The sequence below is a fragment of the Bos taurus genome, chromosome 18, assembly GCF_002263795.3.
Source record: "Bos taurus isolate L1 Dominette 01449 registration number 42190680 breed Hereford chromosome 18, ARS-UCD2.0, whole genome shotgun sequence".
Classification (NCBI taxonomy): domain Eukaryota; kingdom Metazoa; phylum Chordata; class Mammalia; order Artiodactyla; family Bovidae; genus Bos; species Bos taurus.
The window spans coordinates 40,423,292-40,441,802 of NC_037345.1; the positions used below are offsets into that span (position 1 = coordinate 40,423,292).

The window sequence follows — 18,511 nt, forward strand, 5'->3', positions numbered from 1 at the left end:
CGCCGCTCGGCTCCGCCCCCAGAGCCCCGCGACCCGCCCCTCCGCCGCTCTCGCGCCCGCGTCCCGCCCCGCGCGGGCTCTGCAGCTGAGGCGCACGGTCCCAGGGCCCCTCCCCTCCGGCGCGCAGGCCCTGTCACTTAGCTCCGCCCCGCGCTGGCCCCGCCCCGGGCGAGCCTGAGCGCCTGGGCGGGCCTGCGGCGCGCAGGGCGGTCCTGAGGGCGGTGGCTGGGCGGGGCCGAGCCCTCTGGCTGTCGCTGAGGGGCTCCGAGCCGGCCGGGGCGGAGCGGAGGGTGGCGGGAGGGCGCGAGGGCGGTCCGGGGGCCGGTTCCGCGCGCTGGGATTTTTAAATGTCCCGCTCTTAGCCGGGCGCAGGAGCAGCCGGCTCGGCCGCCAGCGCGGTGTAGGGGGCAGGCGCGGATCCCGCCACCGCCGCGCGCTCGGCCCGCCGCCGTCTCCCGCCTCCCGGCTTCCCGCTCGCCTCTGCCTCCTGCCTCCGGCCTCGGCTCGTGCCGCCTGCCTGCCTGCCGCGGAGACGGCTTCGGGTGAGGACCCTGCCTCGGGCTGCCGGACTGCGCGGCGGGCGAGAACTCCTGGAGCGCCCGGGTCGGGTCGGGCCGGGCCCGGGTGGGGGTGGGGCGAGGCCGGGTCGCCGGGTCCCCGGAGTCGTCAGCGCGGGGTGCCCCGGTAGGGCGACTCAGAAGCGGGCTCCGGGGAGGTGTTGAGGGGAAGACTGAGGCAGCTGGGGGTCCCGAGGGAGGCAGTGGGCCGGAGAGAGTTTCAGGGGGCGTTGAGCGCCCCCCCGCACCCTGGGTTCCGACCCGGCGTCGCGGGCCGCTGGTGGCGCCGCGGGTGACAGGCCACCCCGGGCCCATCGGCCATTTTCCCGACCGGCCCGGGAAGCTCCCGCCGCCGCCGCCCGCGCGGGAGGGGGAGGGGTGCTCGGGACAGGCCGGCGGGCCCTGGACCCCTCTGCTGCCGTCCTCACCCCACTGCCGTTTCGTGCCCCCAGGCTTGAGGTCTGATCCTGCGCCCAGCGCCATGCCGAGGGAGAAGGAGAGGTGAGTGGCCTGGCCGCTGCGGGAAAGGGGAAGGTGTGCGGTGGTGGGGGAGGGGTGGGCCGAGATTTGGGTAGACTCTTACCTCTGTGCCATCCTGGTTTTACAGGGATGCGAAGGAACCGGATACCATGAAAGAGGAAAGTGGCACCGATGTCTCTGTTCGCTCCAGGAAAAGAAAGGCAAATGTAGCCGTTGTGAGTACAAAGGAGACAGGTGGGGGAGGATACCACCCCCCCCCCCAATCTTACCTGGGTACCAGAATGGGTTCTGCCCATATATTTGTTGATAAGGGATCAAGGGTAGTGGGGGGAGCGTTTGGCAGAAATGGTGATCATAACCTTACTAGCTTTCTTTTTCTTCTCTGTGTCTGTGTTTTTGTCTTTGGGCTGTTTGGTGTGTTTCCTTGGGGTATGGGGGTTGTTTTATGTTAGTTTTTGCAGGATCCCGATGAAGAAATTGCCAAAATTGACAGGACTGTGAGAAGCCAGTGTGGCAGTCAGGTAGGTACATTTTCTGATTGGGTCGAAGTTGAGGCTCCGCTTGTTTGGGGTCAAATTGAGTCTCATACTTGCTTGCCTCCTGCTGAAGGCTTTTTCTCTCACTGTGGCCACAGTTCATATAACCGAGCACTGTGCCTGTCAGTGGGCACTGACCTCTGCCAGTCTTGGGATTCCAGGAAGGACTGTGTTCCTGACTGACATCCCTGAGATTACAAATATGCGCTGATGTCTGGAAGAACCAGAATGAACCTCACATAACTCAGTCCTCTCCTTTTGCCCTTGAGGAAACTGAGATTCAGTTAGAGGAGGAAAGTAACCCAGAGTCCTGTGCAAGCCAGGGGCGGAGTCTGTTCTATAGCCTAGGCTGTAGGCTAGTGAACTGTGGGAGGGCTCCTGACACAGAGCTCTTTGGGTAACTGTGATGATGGGGGTTTGTGTGTGCTCATAAGCAACTTCTCCCCCATCCACACTTGTGTTTATTTCCTCATGGTGCTTAAGGACTTCCCTTCCCTGCTCCCACTCCCTTTAGGTCATGTTTCAAACTTTTTCCCCCTTTTTGATGGTTCTTCTAGCCTCTTCAGCAATTACTTACAGTGATAACTGCTGCCTGGAGCTTGATCTGACCTCCACCAGAGTATTAGTAAGACATTCTGTGTAATGATATGTGCATCTCAACACATTTTTAAAATTGACTAGTCAGTCCATTTCTCTTGCCCCTCCTTCATGGAGTTCCCGCCATATTTCTTGCATGTTCATGGTAGCATCATAGTATCAGAAGTCCCTAGCCAAAAAAGCTTGTATTATCTCTCTGCCTCCAGAAATGGCTGGAGACTGTAGTTATGACCCCAGTAGGGGAAGCAGTCGATCTCCAAACTAACTGATTAGGCTTTCTGACGCTATAACAGATAAAAACTGAGCAGGAATAGTATTTGAGCCAAGGAAAGTGGTTCTGGTGAGGTTAGCAGTGGCAGCACATCACCTTGTAGGACAGTGAGCAACAGCCATAGCAGCTGCGCCTGGAAGAGTGAAGGTCTTCAAAGCCGTGGGACACACGGTAAAGCTGTTGTTACTGCACACAAGACCCTAGTAATTAGCATTTCTGGGGAGACTCCACTTAATATTGAACAACAGCTTGATGATCTACTTGCTGTATTAGAAGAAGAGATACTTTGTTTTAGGAAAAGAAATAAGACAGTGCATTTCAAGTTCTTTCCTTTTTTTTTTTGTTTTCTTTTTTTCTCCCTGTAAAGACTTCAAACCAAGCAAGTTAATTTTTGTGGGTCTGTACTAAAATGAATCTCAACTTTGTGAAATTCAAGATTGGTTGTCTTCCTAGCTATGTTTTGAATTGGAATTTTTAACTGAGGCTGAGGCAAAGCTGTCCCTGTTGACTTCTTGGGGTTTTAGAGTAGTTTCAGTTCCAGAGATAACTGGAGTGGAGCCTAGGGTGCCTAAGACAGGGCTTTGGCCCTGTCCCTGGACTGCAGAGAGCTGATAGATGTGATATGTGAATAGCCATATTATTTCCCACTAGAAGGCATTTTCATGGTTCAGAGATTAATGACAACAGGTTTCTACACATTGTCTAAAGTAGATAGCTTGAAAATTACCCATCATTTATGAAGCAGTCAGTGTCATGTTATTTCTCTGTAGTTTCATGAAGCTAGAATTGTGGGGTAACAACCTTTTTGCCAATTAATTACACAGAATTTTTCTGTGGAGTTATCATGGTTCAGCCCTGTTCAATAGCCCTGAGCTACTTGTAGCCATCATGCTGAACTCTGTGATACTGCTACATCAAGACCACATGGAACCTTTGATTCTTACCTTAGGTTTTTCCCAATGAAAATAATGCTCTTTTGTCTAAAGTCTATTTAACGTATCGATTTTGTTCAATTTTTTGCATGAGAACCAACTTGTTTATTGAAATGGAGTCCTGGAATTTCTATTAGTTACTTCTCAGAACATAATTTTCCATAAGGTAGTTTCATTCTTCATTAAAAGAGGCACAAAGAGTTAGAGGTGGTTAGAAATAATCAAAATTGGTCTCTTGCTATTATCCCCTTCCTTCCTAAAGTCAGATTGATCTCGCTCTCTTTGAGACATGGTATACATTCAAGTTAAAGAATATAGACTTCATTATTCTGCTTCCGACACTGGTCAGAGGCCAACTCTGGGGCCCATTTGTGGGCTCGTGGTTCACCTGATTTGTCTGTGTGCTGCAGGTTGGGAACTGTTACCATTTTATCTCCAAAAGTCTTCTCTCAACTATTTCAGCCATCTGGCTGTAGAGGGTGACACCCAGCTTCTGCTTTCAAAACTAGAATTCATTGTTGAGTGAATACAACGTAAAGCTGTTGTAACATGATCCTTTTGAGTCAAGGAAATGATACCAGCACATGATTCTAGAACTGGAAGAGGATGTTGCCCTTCTCCAGCAGCTGTTGGCAAGATCTGTCATGGTTAATTTGCATGCTCAATTCTGTGCATATTGGATGGAGGAGAGCTTTATCCTACTTTGCTCTTCTCAGTACCTTGAAAGTGCTCTGGCTTCCTCTGAAAGTGGCCAGTGTGCTGTGATAGCCACCCTGTCCCATATCTTCCAAGCAGCACTTGGAGAGCCCATGTTTCCATGTTCATTTACAGTCTTCTCGGTTGTCTCTTTTCCAGTCAACATTAACGATCTCTCTGCTTTAAAAAAAAATTGCCAAGAGTCTCAGAGCTTTAACAGAGCGTCCATGCTGGCAGGATTGTTAACATGCCATATCTTCAATAAATTCATTATAATTTTAAAAAACAATCATAGTTGTTTAGAGTAAGATGATAAAAAGTAGCTTTAAAAAGAAAAAACTTTAAATGGCAAAATGACATTTTCCAAATATTAAAAATTGAATTAAATATCTGGACTTTTTAAAAGAAGTATTGTTTGGGTTTTTAATGATGGTTTAGCATTTATTACTATATAAGCCTTTGGGGGTGGGTTTCAAAGGTCTTCAGGAATATCTAGGCTTTATCTCTATAGACTTTTAGTAAATCCTGTGACTCTTGCTTGATGTGGTTTTAAGTAGGCAGATACTCCTTTTTTTTCCATTTGAATTAAGGAAAATGAAAGGTCCTCATTATGTAATATATTTGGCTTGACCTGGAACCAAAGGAAGATGTCACATTTGGTGGGTTTTTATTAAATGAGGAGACTAAATATAGATGGCAATCAGTTTTATACTTGTGGTTGTGGAGTGCTTATGTAAATACTTTTATTGGAAATTCTGTCTTTCACTTTTAAGACGTTTTATTAGGTTAGTTGTACTTGTTAAAAAACCCAGGTCTTTGAATTGTGACCAAATCTCACAATACCCTTTTGGAGCCATGCTTAGTATCTTACTGAACTGCAAGTAGATTTTCTTTTTCGGTAATGTAAGAACTGTTTGCATTTTGTCTTACCCTTCCTGTGCCCTCACGCACCTCATATGAGGATGATGATATGGAGAATAAATGCTACTGACTAGTTTTCTTAGGTACTTACTGCATAGACTCCTGAGAACGTGAGAGCTTGGAGTCATTACTGTGTCTTCCATGCTATCTCTGTCTTAATTTAGGCTGGAATATTGATTTAGGCCTAGAGATTACTCTAGGTGTGTGAAGACATTTTTTTGTTTTACTGGCTGTTTTACAAATCAATGAATGTAAAAACAGCTGGTTTACATCAAACTTTTTTAACATGTCTTTATTTTACAGCCTTGGGACAGTAATAGAGCCTGTGAAAACCCCTGCTCCCTGATTCCCACACCTGACAAAGAAGAAGATGAACTTCTGTACCCACACGCTGCGTACAAGCCTCAGAGGAGCACGCCGTCGTCATCCAGAGCGTCGCCACTGCCTGTACTGAAGTAAGCTGACCACCGAGTGCCTCCTGGGTCTCTTACTCCCTGTGTGCACTTCCACTTCGCTAGTTGGATGCATACTGATGCCTGACTTTTGTGTTTTGCTTGGTTTTGTTGTTTTGTAGCTGGGCAAATAGAGAGGAAGTATGGAAAATCATGTTAAACAAGGAAAAGACATACTTGAGGGACAAGCACCTTATGCAACGGCACCCTCTTCTGCAGCCTAAAATGCGAGCAATTCTTCTGGATTGGTTAATGGAGGTAGGTTGAGCCTTCTGGTTAACTAGAAGCACTGACCGTTTCTAGATTCTTTTGTGATGTTGTAATCTCTTCATGTGTTTGATTCCATTGACACATTCTGTGTCTCTGAACTGTGGTATATATACTACAGTGGTTTAACTTTTTTGCTTATGTACTTCCTTAAAAGAATTTCTGAAGTCTGTTTATCCCTTAGATGTTTTTAAGTTGGCGTCTGAATTTTTTTCTCAAAATTTAAATAGTTGCAAAGGTTGTATTTTCCAATTAATTATAAATATTGGTATTTGATCTTCGTTAATTAAATTGCTTTTTAAGTGTACACAATAGAATGTGTAACAGCTATTTGATAGCGTACTACCAAATGTTTAAAAATATATGAACAAATTTATCTTTAACAGTCAGAAATTTTGTATTGTTTCATTTTAACTCCTTGGGACCCATTTCTCTTTCCCTACAGAAGTTTATCCTAACAAAATATATTGTTCAAATCTTCTATTAATCACACTTTCATACTTCACATTATCATACGAAAACTGATCAAATAACAAGATTATAAGTTATAGTAAATAATTGTTAAATATAAGAAGTTATGTTGTATAGGCAGTGCACCTCTTTCTGGGAGGAAGTGTGGGTGTCTCAATAGTGGTTTGATTAAGGGACATTTCTTGGATACCACTTCCCTTGTGGCTCAGATGGTAGAGAATCCTTCTGCAATGCAGGAGATCCAGGTTTGATCCTTGGGTCAGGAAGATCCCCTGGGAAAGGGAATGGGAATCCACTCAAGTGTTCTTGCCTAGAGAATCCCATGGACAAAGGAGCCTAGCGGACTACAGTCCCTGGGGTTGCAGAGTCAGATACGACTGAGTGACTAACAAACATACCTAGACACCTCTGTAAACCTTGGGTGGGTGCAAAATGAGCTTTCTTCTGTGAGTGGAAGGGTATCTTAAGCAGATCCATTTTATGAAAGTATACATGGAAGCTGTGTGGCTACGTATTCCCTGAAAACAGTGCCATGTACCTTCAGAAAGTGTGTGTTGACAGGGTATGTGTACCCTAGTTGTGCTTGTCCTAGAGTCAAATCTGCTGCCACTTAACATCTTTGTGCCTCAGTCAGGCAAGTCATTTAACTTGATTTTCTCATTGTAATGTTTTCTATTAGTATTTTCCTTACATAGTTTGTGTGGATTAGAAATAGTGCATATGAAGTACAGCTTACATGTGTGTGTGTGCATGCTAAGTCATATCCAACTCTTTGCGACCCCCTTGACTGTAGTCTGCCAAGCTCCACTGTCCATGAGATTCCAGGCAAGAATACTGGAATGAGTTGCCATTTCTCCCTCCAGGGGATCTTCCTGATCCAGGGATTGAACCCAAGTCTCCTGCACTGGCAGGCAGATTCTTTACCACTGAGCCACCTGGGAGGCCTCTTGGTAGGGAAGATCCCCTGGAGAAGAAAATGGCAGCCCACTCCAGTATACTTGAGTGGGAAATCCCATGTATAGAGGAGCCTGGCGGCCTACAGATCTCCTTTTTGGGGTCGCAAAGGAGTCAGACTTAGTGACCAAACAATAGCTTACGTAGTACGCCATGTAAGATTTACATAAAAACATCTTTTTATCATTCTTAATTTCCTTTTCTTTACTGGTCCCTGAAAATGTCAACATAGAAAATGTACAAATGTACAAATTCTTTGGCAGGCCTGCTTAAAACTATAGGCCTTACAGTTGTCCGTAGACCCACCATGGCACATAGCCCTCCTGGGCCTTTTGAAACTTTTTATAATTCCTTGAAGCATTAGATATAGTATGCTTTAATCTCTTAGGCTTCAACTCAAAAGATGTTGTGACTTAGTGGATCTGTTATATATAGTGCAATTGATGCCATTGATACTTTCTAAAGAAATGATTTCCCCTGGAAATCAATCAAAAAAGTCATGTAATACTATTGAAAGGATAGAAAAGAATGATAACTTTTATGTCTAAAGTGGGACAAAACATGAGTCCGCAGTTCACAGGCAGTCTTATCTGCAGTGATGTTAAATTTCCCAGCCCCCAGCCCAGCCAAGAAGTATGTAGCAAAAAAAGAAGTGCTTCACAGTGTGCCTGATGGTGAGCTGGGTAAAATAGGTCTGAAAGTTTGTTCTGTAGAGAACAGAAGCTCTGGTTTCACTTCTAATCCGATTGTAGTTGTGTTATTTAATAAAGACTGACTCTAAACATGGTTCCACATGGACTTAGAAACTCTTTGGTGATTGATGGAGTTTTCTAGTAATGTTCTGTTTGTTGTTTCCGCTGGTGCCTTTCCTACTTATAACCTTGTGAAGTGTACTTATTTGGGATATACTGTTTAGGAATAGCAGTTTTAAATGCATAATCAAACATTTGATGATAGTAATGAATTGAGGTCTAATATTTCTTTGGTCCTTTTCAACTCCATCATGTGTACTATTTTTCCATATCTCACAGCAGTCCTGTGAGGTTAACAAAGCAGGACTAATTTATAATGTCTCAATTTTATAATTGGTTTTTCTAAAGGGGAGCCTAGGATAGAACCTAGGTCTCTGAGTCTTTCATTTAATGCTTTTTAATAAAGCTTTTGCCTCTTGTGATTAGATTAACAGTGTTTTAGTGTTGTGGTCTTTAAATAAACCTATGTTCCAGCTTTCAAACTTTCATACTGATGATGTTCATTGTGAAGAAATATTGTAGTTCTTTCCTCACATCATAATGAAACTTACAAAAGGGCACATATTTCTTTGAGAAAATTGTGTTTTTCCTTGAAACGCTGCTTTTACTGTACTGTGAATGTACTTCTTGCTGCAGCCTGTGAGCTTTCGCTCTTACATTCGATCACAGAACGCTTCATCCTTATCCTGAGTTCCAGTTTTTCATTGTGCGTGTGCTTAGGGATAAGCAAGGTAACCATCCTCTACGAAAAGCCAGCTTCTGTCTCTTTGGTTTTATCTTCACCAAAATCATGGCAAGTTTGTTTGTCTTTCTTTTTTTCCTCAAGTAACTATTCTAAAACTTACTATTTTTTCAGGTATGTGAAGTCTATAAACTTCACAGAGAGACATTTTACTTGGCACAGGATTTCTTTGATCGGTATATGGCAACACAACAAAATGTTGTAAAAACACTTTTACAACTTATTGGGATTTCATCTTTATTTATTGCTGCCAAACTTGAGGTAAATAATTTTCAAATTTTTTTACGTAGTACATGCTCTTCTTGAGATCCACTGGAATTAGGGGAAGGGATCAACTATTTGTCTGTATTTGTATTTTTCTAATTTGAAGCCTTCTAAAGTTTAGCCACACATAAAAAAAGGCTAGAAATTAACCAAGAAAAGTATGAGTATATAAAATGCTTAGGTTAATTTAATTCCTTTAATCAAAAAAATTGAACTTCTCCCTAAGAGGATAGAAATTTTGGTGTGATTAGAAGGGTAGATGGGCCTAACTTTCAAACACATTACTAAAGGTATTGAAAAGGTGAAATTTTCAAAACTCTTCAGTAAGTAAAAGTTTGATTGATTGTTGAGGGGGAATGTTTCATTTCTTTCACAATTAATGCATTTTGAACCACTAGAGTAGTTCTTATATTTATCCCATCAGTGTACCCTCTCTTTCTTTTTATGTTAGCATACTAAAAAATAATTTGAGAGGTACAATATGTAAGTTTAAACTATAAGAGATAGGCATTTTGCTAGTAGTATCTTCTTTTATTTCCTTTTAGGAAATCTATCCTCCAAAGTTGCACCAGTTTGCTTATGTTACAGATGGGGCTTGTTCAGGAGATGAAATTCTCACCATGGAATTAATCATTATGAAGGTATGTTACAAGTTAATTTTTCAGTCCTTTTCAAAAATACATACATAATATCTTTTCTACATTTGGCATGAGTGCATCTGGCTAGGTGTTCTCCAGCTGGACACATTGTGGCAGGAGAAATGGCTGCATTTTGAAACTCCTTTAGAGGGGCTTCCCTGGTAGCTCAGATAGTAAAGAATCTGTCTGTAATGCAGGAGACCAGGGTTCAGTCCCTGGGTCTGGAAGTTCCCCTGGAGAAGGGAATCACAACCTACTCCAGTATTCTTGGCTGAAGAATCCATGGACAGAGGATCCTGGTGGGGTACAGTCTGTGGGGACACAAAGAGTCAGACACGACTGAGCAGCTAACACTATAGAGGACCAAATGGAAGAGAAATGTCTTTTTCTTTTTTCAACCAGTGGTCTGTTTTCTGTTTTCCCATAGGCCCTTAAGTGGCATTTAAGTCCCCTGACCATTGTGTCCTGGTTGAATGTATACATGCAGGTTGCATATCTAAATGATGTTTATGAAGTGCTCCTGCCTCAGTATCCTCAGCAAATCTTCATACAGATTGCAGAGGTAAGTGGCTCTACTACCTCTGTGGGGCACCCTAACCCACCACTAGACTGAGTAACTCTAGAAGGGGTGTGTGTTGGCATGTCCCTTAGTGCTCTGTTCTTCCCCATAGCTTTTAGATCTCTGTGTCCTGGATGTCGGGTGCTTAGAATTTTCTTATGGTGTACTTGCTGCTTCCGCCTTGTATCATTTCTCTTCATCTGAACTGATGCAAAAGGTTTCAGGTATGTTGGCTTTCCAGTCCATTAACAAGATATATGAAACTTACAAACCAGTTGTTCGTCTCAAATCAAGCGTAACATGTATTTTCATTGCAGGGTATCAGTGGTGTGATATAGAGAAGTGTGTCAAGTGGATGGTTCCATTTGCCATAGTTATAAGGGAGACAGGAAGTTCAAAACTTAAGCACTTCAGGGGAGTTCCTGCTGAAGATGCACACAACATCCAGACCCATATAAACAGCTTGGATTTGCTGGTCAGTACTGTTTCTTGTTTCCCAAAGTCTTAAAACTGCCTGGGCAGCCTCTTCACTTTGCTTCATACAGGCTCCAGATAATCCTAAAAAGACTCCAGTTCTTTTTAATTCCTTGGAAAGGAAAAAATGGGATCAACAGATCCTATCTCTTAAGTATCATATAGACCCCAGGCTTTTAGATTGTTCTTTGCTATTTTTTTTTTCCTTCACTCACCTACATAGGAAAAAGCACAAAGTAAGCGAAGCCCAGAGGATATATTCTTCCATTGTAACATTTCTATTTCTTGCTTTTATTCTTATCAACAGGACAAAGCCCAAGCAAAGAAAGCCATATTATCTGAAGAAAACAGGATTTCTCCTCTCCCCACTGGAGTCCTCACCCCTCCACAGAGCAGTAAGAAGCAGAGCAGCGGGCAGGGATCAGCATGACCACTCCAGCATCCTCACCAAAGACAGCTGTGCAGAAGTGCCTGTTCCAGGTTCTCTCCTGTCGACTGCAGCAGAGACGTGCATTAGCTTTTACAGATATTTAAATGGAAGAGCATCTCTCTTCCATGACAGAAGGTTTCTGTGGATGGCATTGGACAGGGAGAAGTGTTTTTTTATTGAATGCTTAGATTTTTTTAATAAGTGGGTCAAGTACACCAGCCACCTCCAGAACACCAGTGAGTGCTCCAGATGCTGCTAAGGAGGGTGATACTTGACTTGATTGACTATTCACACAAATAACAAAGGCTTGAAGTTGAGGAGTGCCATGTTGCTGTTGGTCTCCCCATGGCTGTTCTGGGCTGAGTCGTATTAAGTGGACAGGTGGTTGTGAGTGTTGTGATATACAGCCCACCACCAGCTGTGCTGGGGGCCTCCCCTTTCCATTCTATCAGTTGACAGTGTACAATGCCTTTTATGAACTATTGTTTTTTGCAAGTGCTGCTATGTTTATCCATTTTTTAATAAAGATAAAACACTGTCTTTGAGACAGCTGGTTTTATGAACTATGTCTGATAATTTAAGTTAGGAGTCAACTTTGAATGTGGCTGTATCAAGTTCTCTTTGTTAATTAACTTCATGCTTCTCAAAACTCAAGCCTTTCAAACAAATATATTAAAAGAAAACTTTTGAAGTGAGCTTCAGGTGCCAGCCTCACAGGCCTCCCAAGGGCCCCTGAGCTAGAATGAGGCTCTGATTGGCATCTTCCAACAGTGCCCTGTGCAGTGGTGACTCCAGGTGGGCTCACTGGCTGGCTATGGTGACAGTAGTAAAGTCACATCTGCATCCAAGAGGATCCTTATGTGTGATTTCTTCCCGAGCACAGGACTATGGTCATAAAGTATCTGTGATTAGTGTTATTTAGTACTCTGTGTCCTTATCCAAAGCTTAACCTAAAGAATCTACTTGGAGAACTTGTTAATGTAGCAGCCTAAACTACTTTGAAGAAGAAAATGCAAAGTAAAATTACATGTAACTCGTAAAGTCTGTTCCCTGATCACTGATGGATTCACCAAGTGCCTTGCTAACAGAAGAGGTCACTGTCCACTTGAAGGCCCGATGTGCACAGTTCACATCACATTTTGTGGGATGTTCTCAAAGTGGTGGCCTTGTCAAGTCTTATGTTTCATTTTCTCACAGTGTTTTGGTCTGTGTATGAGTTCATTAAGGGAGGGTGAATGAGCAAATAAATATCATTTATTTCAACTTGGTATTTGTTATTTTGCAAAAATCTATCTGAAGTAGAAAGAAAAACAGCCACTTTTAATCTACCACATTTATATGAAATTTGAGAGAGGTCCTACTTTTTCACATTGTGATGTCATAGTTCTGTCATTTTAATGCAGTTTTCTTAATAAATGCATTATAAATATACATGTAATGGCATTTAGCAAATGATACTCTTAGTTAATTATTCATCTCAGACATACTCTTGCCTTTAGTGACTTTTTAACGGTGATCATTTGTGACTCGAAAATTCCTAAAAGGGGTTAATTTACATATGACATTTTCTGTGCAAAAATATGGCACTAAATACATTTCTGTTTTATAAGTTTGAGAGCTTGGCAGATGTGAGGAAACACTGGCTCAAAAGCATGTTTGAGGTAAATACCTCATGGACTGGCGAGCCGTCGTACTGCAAAGAGCGTTAGTTACTGAGTATGCTGAGATGAGGCTGCCTTACTTGTAAATTGTCAGGGTGCTGTATTTCTGGAGATCGGTATTCTTTTAAATGGCAGTGTTGCCACAGGCAGCTCTTGATAATCTGCTAATCAAGGATGAATCCCAGATGGGTAAGTGAAATCCATAGTATCCAATATTTTCTGTGACTCTGCCAGAAACTCTCTAAGCCACCAGTAAATGAAACCAAGTTTCCCCTCTTGAAGGAACTTGTTCCAGTACACACTTTGACCTCTCACTGGTTGGCTCTGTACCCATTTGCCAGATGAGATTTGTTCTGCAATTCATCTGAAACCAACTGAGGCAACGTGATATCAAACAGATAGCAGGGGTGGAAGTGGCAGCTCCAGTCACCCCTGGTGAACAAATGCTATGAGGCAAAGATGTCAGCAGGAAGGACCCAGAGAAGGGAGGGGTAACTTATCAGCCAATCATGAAGACTGATCCGGCTGTGGTAGAGCACACCACATCCTCATGTCGCACCCCAGCTCACAGAATTTACACAGCAGCCCTCACACAGCTGCTGTCAGGTCTATGGCCCCGGCGCCTAAGAAAGAACACACGGTTCTTCACGTGGTGGGTGTTGAAGGTTTTCCAAGGCCGTCTCCCAAGTGTGGAACCTGGACAGCCTGTTTCACAGAGGTCATTTTATACCAGTGGGAGAATAAGAGATGCTGAGCTTCACCTTGACTTGTTCTTGAGACCAATAACCAGTAAGCAGAGTTGTGGGTCCATTAAGACATGGAGCTTAGTGTGTGGATGCACTTCTGTGCTCCAACTCAGGCACAAAAGAGATTGAAGTTTATTTGGGCAAAACTAGGCTCTACCTCAGAGCAGGGTGGAAAGAGAAATCAAATCTGATAATGTCTAGTCATATTTATCCAACCGTGCATTTTCCTACCACATGTTTAGCATTTTGAAATTCAAATCACATTTATACCTTGGACATTGTTAGAAGACTATTTTTATCCCTGCTGTAATCATCTAATTTGCTGATTACAGGTCTCAAATTGCCACAGAGAACTCAATTTTTGAAAGAATTGTCCTGTTTGATCAAATATGTTATTCAAGCAATGCAGTCATTTGTTCCACAAGGTTACCTGCCAGGCAGAGCTAACCAGGAGTAATAGCATTAGAAGCCTATACTTAAAATCAAGCATTAGCTAATCTGCCTGTGACAATAGAGTCTTAAATATAATTTGTGGCAGATACTTTAGTTCCTGCAATGACAGACAATTGCATTTTGTATTCAGTGAGCATAGATTTTTTCGTACCTCATCCCAATTTCAAATTTAACTTCAGAAGACTCTAATGTGCTCAGTTTCACAAGCTAACAGGTACTATTTCCCAAGAGCCTCAGACAAGAGGGCAATGCTGTCCTTTATTCAATGAACACTGTCTGCCCTCTCAAATAATTTTCCTGATCAATGCCAATTCCAAAAATTGGTGTAGCATCTGAGTGTCTAATGCTGGCTTCCCTGGCACGACACAGTGAGCTGGCCTCCCGTGGGAGCCCCTGCTGTGTGCTAGGCTGTACTAGCCCTGGAGATGAAAGCCCCAGGAAGAGTCCAAGAGCTCAGGAGAGGCTGGGAGACCGAAGGACAGCTGGAATCCGGAGGGCAGCGGTATGAAACGCAAGCATGGAGTGGAAGCTGTGCTTGTGCTCGGGAGGGAGGCTGTTGAGTCCTTCCAAGTAGTCCTGGCAAAGTGGAGTGGAAGGAGACAAAGGCAGATGAGGTGACAGAGGCTACATCACAAAGGGCTTCTGCACATTAAGCTCAAGACGGGGCTGATACCCCTGGCGGAAGAGCTGGTGCGAGAGGAGAGTGAGGCTCAGAGCAATGTGTGGACACAGGTTGAGGAAACAAGCCCAGAGCCATGCTTTTGTGCCACGGGAAAGTGACCGTGCAGGAAGGCGATGGGGCATCGAGGGGACTGCCCTGCGTGGGGACTGCCCTGCAGCACTCCCAGGCAACAGTGATTTTGGGCTGTGCACCTCTGCAACCTCAGCCAGCTGAAACCTCATCTCCTGCAGTAAGAGGACCCTTTCTGGACCCACACTGATGTCATTTCTTCATTGGGCTCTGGAGGCAGTTACCTGGAGCTGGGACCTTTCCCTGCCATTTCACAAGGTGATTTTGGGCACCATGCTTAAGTTCTCCAAGCCTAGTAATCCTCAGATGTGAAATGGGGATGATAATAACAGTCTTTGTTCCATAAGTTAAGAGAGAGGTTAAACAGGAGAATGCATAAAAAGTCTTAGCCTAGCACGTAGAACATTAAAAAGAAACAGTAATAGATGGTTGCCCTTGCTATTATTGCTGCTGCTGGTGGTGGTAGTACAAAGGTAGGCAGTCAGACTGAGGCCTGAGCCGGGAGTAGCCCTGCAGTGGGGACTCCAGGAACACGTGGCACTTGCTCTGAGGTGCTCTTAGCCTCCATAGGCTCCTCCCTGCAAGCCTGCTCCCTGGCCCTCCCTAGGCTTCAGCTCCATCTCACTCCTGCCCTTCCTGGGCAGCCTCCTGGAAAGTATCATATACACCTGCTGTCCCTCCTCCTTCAAGCTCCTCCAGTGGGGCTTCTGCCCCGCTCACCACACACTAGCCTGCCAAGGCCACCTGAGATGGCCATGTGGCAAAGCTAATGGTCATGTGGTACTCTTTAGCCTTCATCTCACGGGGCATCTTTGCCACACTTAGCACGGCTGACCCCACCTTCCTTCCAAAAACCTTTTGCCCTCCCTTGACTTCTCACACAGACACACTGGCTGGCCCCGTGGTAACCCTCCCTAATCCCACAGTGTCTCTTTCCTCCTCAAAGGAAACCACCACCCTGAGGTCCAGGTGGATGATTTCCACACCTATATTTAGAATTCTATCATTTATATCTGGATTCATAAGCAATAGATTTACAGAAACACTGCTTTGGGTGTTTTTAAAATTCACATAAGTGTAATAGAACTTCACACATCAGGACTTTCCTGGTGGTCACTGGTTAAGAATCTGCCTTCCAACACAAGGGATGTGGGTTCGATCCATGGTCTGGGAAGAGTCCATCTGCCTTGGAGCAACTAACCTTTTGGGCCGCAACTCCTGAGCCCATGCTCTAGAGTCTATGAGCCACAACTAGAGATAGACCCGCATACCACAGTGAATAGCTCATGCAGCCAAAACAAAAAACAAACAAACAAAAAAACCCTTACACATCATAATACCACTTGCTATCTTTTTCAACTTTATTTTCAACATTTATCCACGTTGATACCTGTAGGATAGGGTTTACTCATTTTCAACTGCGATAAGTTTCCTCTTCAGTGAGCATGCCACAGCGTATACCTTCTACATGTATATGTGTAGGTTTCCAGTTTTTTTCACCATCGCAGACAGTGCTGCAGTCCACATCTTGTGCACACGTGTGCCATGTGTATTAACTCCCTAGGACACATTCCTAGATGGGGAATTGCCATGTCAAAGGGGATGTGCTGTTGCAACTTGCTAGATGTGATCGGTTACTTCCCCAAGTTGTGCCAATTTATTCTCCCAGGTGAGGAGTGTGAGAGTTCCTGCCTTCCCACATCTGCTCCAGCTTTTTGGTAATGTCATCTTTTTTCCCCAGTAAAATTGCTGTTATTTAACTTTACTAGTTTTCCTATAATTGCAATAGTGCAGCATATTTGTTATAATGTTAGAATACTACAAACACACACAACATCAAAAGTGAAAACTCCCCAGAAATGCCATTCTGTTTTGGTGTTAAAAGAGTGTACATTGCTCCAGAATTTTTTCTGTTCATACAACTAACATGAATAAGTGAAAATATTTGCTGTTTCCTTCAACTGTATCATCTCTAAGTAGTTTAAAATGCACATAAAAACTTGCTGTTTTGTTTTTACTTTTCAGTGGTAGCTTGCCAATTTATTTCATTGCTTAGCACATAATTTCAGGGTCTAGCACATTAAATATTTTCTCCATGTGTACATGGATTGATCCTTACATGTATAATCACTTTCATTAAGTTTCTTCTCTTCCATGCTCAGGAGAATGTATGCTACTAACATTAAGATTGAAAAGCTAAACATCAACAGGAAAGAGTCAGGCCTCTGTCTCTGCCTTCTCTGAGCAGTCCTTCTCTGAGCAAAGGAGCCACATAGTTCCTGGGAGGGTTGCAAGAGTGGGATGACAAGCAAGTGCCCAGGTTCCAGTGCATCATCAGACAGACATCATCCATTCTCCAAGACTGTGGTGAAGCAGTGTAGCAGTGCCTTCCTTAATAGAAAAAAAAAAAAAGTGCAAAGTTAACATATCCTAACGGTCACAGCCTAGGTCATCCAGAAGGTTCTCTGTGTCCCCTTGCTAAACACCTAACCGCGCTCTCTCTTGTTAAGAGATGAGCAGTGAACATTCGATCTGTGTGAGGTAATGACTTGGTCTGAAGTGAGTCCCTTGGAATTCTGTGTACTCCATCCCAGAGGCTGTGGGGGTCCCTGCAGCAGACAGAACGGATCTAGAGGTGCCACCTCAGGGCTGTATGTCCTATGCTGGTGTGCCGGGTTTGTTGTGTCTGGGCTGCAAAAGGGGTTTGAAAACATTTGAGCCAACATTTAAAACTTGGGAGAGTTCACATACAGACATGGCTCCCAGATCTGGGCAGCACCATCAGTCTGCAGAGAACCAGCGTTCCCACCACACTCCCTGCTGCCTCGCAGGACCCGCTGCTTTGATCTTTACTTAGGCAACCCATGACTCTATCAAAAGTGAGAAAACAGTATAGATCAAGAAAGTGGAATGTCTCAAGAGAAGTGGCACAGAGGGCAAATTTCTCTCTGAAGCACAGAATATTTGAACAGGTTTAATTTTCAGGACAAAATGTCTTGGTGTCCAAAGGTATGTTCTTTATCTGCCTGGCTCCCACAGAAAAGTTTCAGACTTCTGGATTTTACAGGAGAATTTCAGCTGGCCATCACTCAAAGGTATATAGGGCTTTTAGCTCATCGTTTGCCGGCCCTGGGCCTCTGGTTCCTCACCCACCCAGTGGGCAGTGTGGCCACAGCACGTGCCTCTGAGGGGTTGCATTGCTTTCTGTTTCTCTTCAGACTCTAGTCTTCCAGGTGGTGATAAGAGATGGGTTTAGGGTATTTTCAGGTTCGCAATCACACTTTAGGGAGCCACCCCCTACTTCCTGCCATGCAAAGGAGTTTCGTTTCTCTAGATGTCAGGAAGGCAACAGCATGCTGCAGACGTCAGACTGGCAAGCAGGTGGCGGAAAGCCTCCTAGGGGCTGAGAGCTGCCTCACCTCCTCCTGGGCGTCCAGGTTTCCTGGTGACCCTCAGGGTGACCTTTGACCTTCAGCCCAGCTAGGGCACATCAAGGCCAGAGTTTGGGCAGGTGTGATTCCAGGGCTGCTGCCAGAAAATTGACCTCTACCCAAAGGCTGGTGCCTGAAAAGTTCCTGGCCTGAACATGGTCTTGAGTGGGAGGGACCTTGGGCTTCCCTCAGAAGCCTCAACCTTAGGGTGGGCTTTGTTCTTCCCTGAATGGAATTCTGCCCTGTGCTACTGGAAAATGCTCTAAATCTGCCTCTGTGATGGAGAAAACTGAGGTTTGAGAAGACAAATTACCATGGAAAAAGATGAGTTTCCAGATCTCAGGAGTGATTTTCTGCACTATTCATTTTAGCAGTGTCCAGGGCAGCGGAAAGAGAGGGCTTGTCTGTGGACGAGATAGATGCAGAAGCCAATAAAGAATTTATGGGAAGCACAAAAGGCTGTCTGGATGGGTTTT

General features: G+C 44.3%; 1 protein-coding gene across 3 annotated transcripts; it reads left to right on the forward strand.

Annotated features, from left to right (window-relative positions):
• Nucleotides 1–368: 368 nt before the first annotated feature.
• On the forward strand, nt 369–12,256 carry CCNE1 (cyclin E1). 3 transcript variants are annotated; one of them, XM_024978360.2, is made up of 12 exons: nt 369–542; nt 1,010–1,058; nt 1,165–1,252; nt 1,490–1,558; nt 5,294–5,445; nt 5,565–5,700; nt 8,743–8,889; nt 9,438–9,533; nt 9,958–10,092; nt 10,202–10,313; nt 10,407–10,564; nt 10,871–12,256. In XM_024978360.2, the coding sequence occupies exons 2-12, from the start codon at nt 1,039–1,041 to the stop codon at nt 10,991–10,993; spliced, it is 1,236 nt and encodes a 411-aa protein (XP_024834128.1). In that variant the 5' UTR covers nt 369–542; nt 1,010–1,038; the 3' UTR covers nt 10,994–12,256. The 3 variants fall into 3 exon arrangements, with proteins under 3 accessions (XP_024834128.1, XP_024834129.1, NP_001179705.1); XM_024978361.2 differs by having other exon boundaries at nt 10,018–10,092; NM_001192776.1 differs by lacking the exon at nt 369–542 and having other exon boundaries at nt 1,039–1,058; nt 10,871–11,537.
• The last annotated feature ends 6,255 nt before the right edge of the window (nt 12,257–18,511 follow it).

What these genes read in the sequence shown, in the direction of transcription:
- CCNE1 (XM_024978360.2), top strand. Translation starts at nt 1,039, where the DNA reads ATGCCGAGGGAGAAGGAGAG. An exon ending in TCGCCACTGCCTGTACTGAA is followed by an intron (nt 5,446 to 5,564) that starts GTAAGCTGACCA and finishes GTTGTTTTGTAG; the next exon opens with CTGGGCAAATAGAGAGGAAG. An exon ending in ACTGATGCAAAAGGTTTCAG is followed by an intron (nt 10,314 to 10,406) that starts GTATGTTGGCTT and finishes TTTTCATTGCAG; the next exon opens with GGTATCAGTGGTGTGATATA.